At 38.5% G+C, this 7500-nt stretch overlaps 1 protein-coding gene across 7 annotated transcripts in view; it reads left to right on the top strand.

Annotated features, from left to right (window-relative positions):
* Positions 1 to 7500, top strand: part of LOC132978369 (NACHT, LRR and PYD domains-containing protein 12-like) — a 41921-nt gene that overhangs the window by 20266 nt on the left and 14155 nt on the right. For 6 of the 7 annotated variants that reach the window (XM_061043517.1, XM_061043516.1, XM_061043518.1 and 3 more), the window contains one exon: positions 4687 to 4860. The exons of the other annotated variant lie outside the window; for it this stretch is intronic. In XM_061043517.1, coding sequence (XP_060899500.1) covers positions 4687 to 4860 — 174 coding nt within the window. The remainder of the gene's footprint in view (positions 1 to 4686; positions 4861 to 7500) is intronic. 7 annotated transcript variants of the gene reach the window in all.

Here is a 7500-nt window from a genome sequence, read left to right as displayed (position 1 = left end):
TTTGAGACAGGCTGTCTAACATTTCCAGGGAGATAATGAGAGGAGAAAAACAAATTGCAAATGTGTAAATTAATGTGGCCATGGAGTAACAAAAATGAGGACAACTCACAAACCATTAAAAAATACAGAACACAACAACAAAATACAAAAACAAAATACAGAACACAACAACAAAATACAAAAACAAAATACAGAACACAACAACAAAATACAAAAACAAAATACAGAACACAACAACAAAATACAAAAACAAAATACAGAACACAACAACAAAATACAGAACACAACAACAAAATACAAAAACAAAATTCAGAACACAACAACAAAATTCAGAACACAAAACATAGAACACAACAACACCAATGTCGGGATCATGCTGCTCTCGGTCTCTGTCATCAACATCTGAAAAAAATGGAAATAAATTGACAGGTCATAAGAGCATCTAGAATGCACATTTGTGGTTCAATATAAAGCAATCTTACTATTTACATGAAGAATGAGAGAAACACTGCTTTGAATCTCCCCGGGTAACTGTATAAGACAGACTAGCCTGAACATTTACCTCTTCAGCATCTGCAGGTAGTCTGTGAATCTGTGGCCCCACTTTCTGAGGCATGTCCTCATCAAGGTTCTGATTTAGAAAAAGAACGGAGATAATATCAGACATTAATACATCTTAAAGACTGCATGCTCTCTGAGGAATGTCATGTGATAGGCTTCATGATATTTGAAAACTATAAACCCATATATTATTGAGGGATCTGAATATTAACTAACTGGAGGAGGATGATAGACTCTGGATCACATTCAAACTGACTTCATTATTTTAATCTACTTTTTCATAACTAATAATGTAGAGAACAAAAATATAAAGAACATTTGAATATTTATCTAATTTAATGACCTATGAAAATTCACCTATGAAGCTTCATACTTTAGGCTTTGAAAGAAAAAAAGAACAATGTTCACTAGCAACCATGTTTTTTGGATAGATGTTTTTTCTGATTCTCTGCTCTGTGCACAATATGACATTGTCAGTTCTGGCATTAAAAACTCACTTTTTACTTACAGCTATATATCAAATATTTGTGGCTTAAATTTGTGCAGAACAAAGCATTCTTTAAATGATTATTTTCAGATGTATCAGTACCTTTCTATTGGTGTGCTTCTGACATCAGATTACCTATATTATTTTAGTATTACTAAAAAAAGTGACTGACAGAAACTAAGACAAAGATCTCAGCCAGAAACAGACATTAAAAATGAGCTCAAGACACATATTCATATCAATTTGTCCAGTCCAAAAAATAAAGAACCTAACAGATTCAAGACTCAATCAATCCTGATATAATAAAAAGTGAAATCATCCATGACAGAGCTTAACAACCTCTCACTGATTTTTTTCCAAACTCCACACCTGAACTAACCTCTCAGTCTTCTGCAGAATAAAGGCATGCACAAAAACCCGGAGTAAAAAAGACCCACAGAGTTTATTAATGCACGACAGACTCTGGAGTAGGCTACACTACGCTACACACAGGCCCGACTTTCATAAGGTTAAACAAGCAGGGCATAGCTGCAGGCTAGCTAACCAGCTTGCCAAGCAAACAAAACCAGGAGTTGAAACAGATAATATATTTGACTATTTTTCCTCAAAGATATAAAAATGGGGCGAAAACTAGTTGCCAATGCCCCTCTCTGCACCTGCTGTCTCCTTTAAAGGCTTTATGTGCAGGTGGAGGTCTTGAAAACATAGCTCAGCTAGCACAAAGCATGTGTGGCTTGCTGTGCAAGTTTTTAATGTAAAAATACATGCCAACTTTCCTCAACTTACCCTAAACTGAGAACATAAAAGCAAAATGAAGCTTAAGCCACAAATGTGAAAGCTTACCTTCAAAAAGAAACAATTCCAGAATGTTGTTTAGTCCATGCGGTCTCTGCTGCGTGTAGGTCCATTTAATTATTAAAGTCTGGAGGGTGAGGGCGGACCTTGGACTCCATGTTCGGTAGGCCCCGCCCACATAACTTAACCAACCAATCACAGGACATCCCGCCTAATTTGCACCGTGTGTATCAAAAATGTGTAAGAAAGTGCAAATCCATCCCAAGCTGTAGGTTGTTCGATACACTGGGATACACAAATTGTCAGGTCAAGTGGTATAGATGGACTATCAAAGAAAATTTGAATTTATGTTAGTTAGACAGTAAATAATGTAGATACATGTTCTGAATTAGCCGGACTTAGGCATAGTCGGCTAATTCCCTGAGGTCCGGGGAATGCTGGTGGGTAACCTGGTGTAAAGGCAGTCTATACCACATAGGCGCACACACACAGACTCACACACACACACACACACACACACACACACACACACACACACACACACACACACACACACACACACAGCTGAAATACAGCACCGTCATGGAAGCAACAGTTATAATCATGACAGTTGGTTTTAAAACCTGTACAGTGTGATATTACCGCACACCGCGCTATTGAGCCATCTTGGATCACCGCGGCAGCCCTAATTACAACCCCATTAACCAAAGACTGGGATAATGTTGAATGCTGATTTAAAGGTTAACTCCTGCACACGGTCTATTAAGTAAATCAAGAATATTTCTCTTTGTCTTGATTTAAACCGCTCGGACATTTTTGTTTTTCTCCTTCATGGACTCGAGCCAACGTCACAAGATTAAAGTCTGACGAGTTGTGTTAGCGTGCGTGGAAAGGGACATTTGATTAGTTTTTCTGTCCTCACTTTATGCTGACGTAAAGGGTTAAAAAAACGTGTATATAATTCATTAAAATGTGTATCGTCTAAAGCTAAAAACAAAGGTTATCAAAAAGTTAAAAATGCATTACAAGATTTGAAAACTGTGTTAAAAGTCATTTGGACAGTCAGAACAAATGTATTGAGTTAAAAATAGACCCCAATATATTTCTTATGTTTATGTGTCTAAAATATCTGTTTAGAGCCGAATTCCAGTGCACTGAACTTGTTACTATTGTAATCCTCAATCAGGTCACTAGAGGGCGCATAGCGCTTGTGAGGAGCATAATACCCCAAAGAGAGGCAAGTTCTGCAGAATAAATCCTGCAGCCGAGCTGAACACAGCTAAACTGTGTTGCTTCTTTGTATTTACATACAGAAACTTCTTCTCTGGCAGCACTAGGCCAGGTCGGGGGAGCAACACTGACAGTAGAAGAACTTAAAGTAACACAATTAACCAGATAACTGTTTAGTAAAAGTGACATGATTACTGAAGTTACCAACAGTAATACCTTACATCACGTTACAGACAGAAGGTGGCCGGGTGGATAAAAAAGTAAACCGGACAAAATAATACATTTTGTTTTTGTTTTACACACATTTGTTCCAGTACATTTAATTGTGTTAGTAAGGTATTATGTTCCGCGGAAAATTGAAAATATTTTGCTTACCTTTATTGCATGTAACGGGGGTTAGGGGTTAATAAAAGTAATGTAACAGAGTGATTTGTGTAATGTATCGTTAGAGTGCTAGAAGCTCTATTGTGAAGTGCGACTTTGCACTGTGATCCTCCTCAGCCACCGTACCTGATAGAGTGCATTGTTGTTACGTGCAGTGTGTGAGTTCAGAATAAAGCTACACAGTGTCAAGTTAACACAGCCTGATTCTTAAGCCACAGTTCTTTACAATTTGTGACAACAAACAACATAAATTGAGTCCCCGGTCTGCTGTTTGTTCTGCTCTGACTCTATGAGCAGATTGCAGCTAAATGAGTTAGCCTACATGGCTACAATGAAAACTTGTTCCAGCCTCAAAATAGTAAACTTAAAGATCTAAAATAAACTTTTTTCTCTGTTAAAAAGCGAGACAAAGAACATGTCAGTATTTTCTTTAAATGTTGAAACATTTCCTGTCATTAATAGCCTATTACTTGAATACTACTGTATAAGCCTTGATTTGATATTATGTATGATGTAATGACGTATACGCAGGGTCTGAAATGAACAACCGCCAAACGTGTAGATTTTCTTTTTGGTGAGTAAATTTCAGAGGGCTATCCGCCACAGGGCGGGTAAATATTTTACCCATCATTCATGTATAACTATTCTATACTTTATTTAAAACTAGGCTACAAGTATTAAACACATTTGATGTAGCTGCAGCTACTTTTCCCTGCTCCTCTCTCTGCTGTCTTCATGACAGAGCATCACAGAGACACACACACACACACACACACACACACACACACAGTTTTACTTTTAGTGCAACAGAACACAGTGGATCCTTGATCCATACGGCCATGTGTTGGGAACAAACGTGATCTGGTCACTTTTTCCGTTCACTGTCACCGTGTCTGCAGCTAACTTAAAATGATAGCGACATCATCTCACAGCCTGCTGTAGTCTGTGAACATCTCAACACAGACTCTGTTAAACTGCACTGCGTTATACACACTGATGATATAGTTCACACTAAATGCACGCTCCACTTCTCAATTCCATCACGGGGACCAGGAGCAGTCAGACACACACACACACACACACACACACACACGTTTACAAGTGATGGAAATGTTTGTTAACAAAAGTGAGTTCAGATCAGCTGAACCTCTGATGTGATTGAACACAATTGTCAAAATATTAAGACATTCCTTTAAATAACATATTATGTACCATTAATGTCATGACAGGTTTTCTGGCTGTGGACTGTCAAAGACTCACTGTGAAGTCGTGGCCTCAGCTCTGAAGTCCAACCCCTCCCATCTGACAGAGCTGGACCTGAGCAGAAACAATCTGCAGGATTCAGGAGTGAAGCTGCTGAGTGAGGGACTGAAGAGTCCAAACTGGAGACTGGAGACTCTGAGGTAAGACAACAGGTTTAATTTCTCTGTTCAGATTCATATGATGTGAAACTAAACTGTAGACTTCAGGCTGATAATCAAATGATCCACACTGAGGATCTTAATGCTGAAGTCCATTTTCTTCTTCTGTGGTTTTATCCACAGAGTGGTAGCAATTTAAAGCCTTACATTTTAAACCTAAATATATAAAAAAATAACGTGTTGTATATTTCACTCTTTACCACCTGAACAGCTGATTTTTAGATAAATTATGAATAATTAAACAAAGAAAAACAATCATTCCAATTTCAACCATCAGACGTAAAAATAAAGTCAAACACTTGTTTTGTCTGAGATGTTTGTGACACTGTGAGATTCTGAAACTGTCAAAGGAAAGTTTAAATTGAAGACTCTTTGATTGAATGTCTTCTCTATAACTAGAATAGATATTACAGATGTTTACTTAGTTCACTTTTCGTTGCAGATGATCGTCTTTTTTTTTGTTTTAGGGTTAGTGCTAACCCTTATCTTAGGGCAGGGATGTCAAACATACGGCCCGACAACAGGTTTCATCTGGCCCGTGAGACGTTTTGGGAAGAAGGAGGAAATGTATTGAAAAATATTTTTTGATTTTTTATAAATAAAATTTTTGTAATACTTAATTTCCCTGAATTATATTAAAACCTATAATGAGCAACGTAAAGGTTGATATCATGATACGGAAATTAATTAAACGGGGCACTTTGAACTATTTTCTCAGCAGGGAGTATCATAACAAAGAGGAATGGCCGAGCTCCTGCATTACGCTGGTAATACATCACATCAGCAATCAGGCTGAACACCTGAGAGAGGTGACACAGAATGCAGGTTTTCAAGAGAGATCAAAGGAGCGATATTTCTTTAGTTTTATTTGCTCACAAGTTGCCAGAATTTCATCAAAGCTACGGGACTTAACGACAGACACACCGCTGCACTGCGCGCTCATCCTGACGGTCTTCAGTTCTGTCCACACTTCTTACCAGTTTCTCCTGTCTTGACTGATGTAAAACAAAAGTTTTACTAATGATAACAAAGCTTCCTATGGAGTGAGCCACAAAGAGCAGCTCGTGCAAATAAAAAACAATCCTCTCTGTCCTGCGTAACGGCCCAGACCGTCTCCTCACATCCAGTGTAGTTTGTGGACACCGGCGTTGAGCCTGATGATAGACTTATTTTACCTCTGGTTATTGTAAAAACAGTAAATTAAAATGAATATTAACTGATTTTATTTACAGATGGTTCATTTTTAGGTCACCCAGAGGTGACCGTGTTGTGCTGATCACCTAAAAGTTTCAGTGTGACATCACTTCTAAATGCAGTAGCCTGCTGTTGTGCCTTTATCACCAGCTTTAATCAGACTGTAAAAATATAACTATTACTGAACATTTCATTCTTATCTGAAAACAATATCACACACAGGCTGTCCGATCATACAGAGGTCTGCTGGTTTAACCCCGGAGCAGCGCTAAAATTCTTCCTTGAATTGCGCACGGAGATAGCACAGATTCATGGCGCATAAAAAGTCAGTGACAGAGTTAGATCACGATATTGCGGACACGTAGAAGAACAGACTGCCAGACTCATATCAAAAGTGGTTTAACTGAGTTTACTTAGTTAAAGAAGTTGAACTCCACACGGAGCTGATCAGACTGCAGTGATCAACGCTGAAGGATCAATTCAAGTCTGTTGGTTTGGAAACATTTGATGTCTGACAGTGAAATACCTGAAGATGAGTGTTTACATCAAAGACACTCTGTGTGTTTGTGACAACATATTCATGTGAGCAGGTTTAATCTGTGATGAACCTTAACGAGTGCAAACTGTGCTGTGGCCTGACACACACACATCTAAAGTCTCTCTCTCTCTCTCTCTCCTTTTTTTGTCTTTTTTTTTAATCATACATTAGTCTATATATCCATGTGTTGAGTTATAGTGATGTCTGTAAAATTAGTCCGGCCCACTTGAGGTCTCATTTGAACAAATCCGGCCCCTGACCCAATAGGACTTTGACACCCCTGTCTTATGGTTTATTTTAATATTAGGTTTGTATTTATATCAAATGTGTTTTTCCCTCTAAATTAATTTTGTTTTTGCAACAAACTACTTTAATCTGTTCAATTTATCCACAGCACAAACACCAGGAGTACGCCTCACGTTTTGAAAAGTTCCTCTTGATATTCTGTTATTTATAGGAGTTCAGAATCAGCAGCAAGCAGCTGTATATTAACATTTTTAAAACGAAGCCACGAGAAGCTTCAGTTTTGACTGACGTAAGAATCATTTACAAGAGTGTGAGGACAGAGGACCTTCTCCCTCTTTCTCTGAAGCTGCACAGAGCCATGAGCACTCTCTCTCTTTCTCTCTCACTCTCTCTCTCTCTCTCTCTCTCTGTCTCTCTCTTATTCTCTCTCTCTTTCTCTCCCTCTCTCTCTCTCTCTCTCTCTCCCTCTCTCCCTCTCTCTCTCTCTCTCACTCTCTCTCTCTTTCTCAGTCTCTCTCACTCTCTCTCTCTCTCTCTCTCTCTCTGTCTCTCTCTTATTCTCTCTCTCTTTCTCTCCCCCTCTCTCTCTCTCTCTCTCTCTCTCCCTCTCTCTCTCACTCTCTCTCTCTTTCTCAGTCTCTCTC

Source organism: Labrus mixtus, chromosome 8 (genome assembly GCF_963584025.1).
Source record: "Labrus mixtus chromosome 8, fLabMix1.1, whole genome shotgun sequence".
In the NCBI taxonomy this organism is placed as follows: Eukaryota; Metazoa; Chordata; class Actinopteri; order Labriformes; family Labridae; genus Labrus; species Labrus mixtus.
Note: the sequence above shows the minus strand (reverse complement) of the source record. Positions and strands in the feature narration are given on the sequence as shown.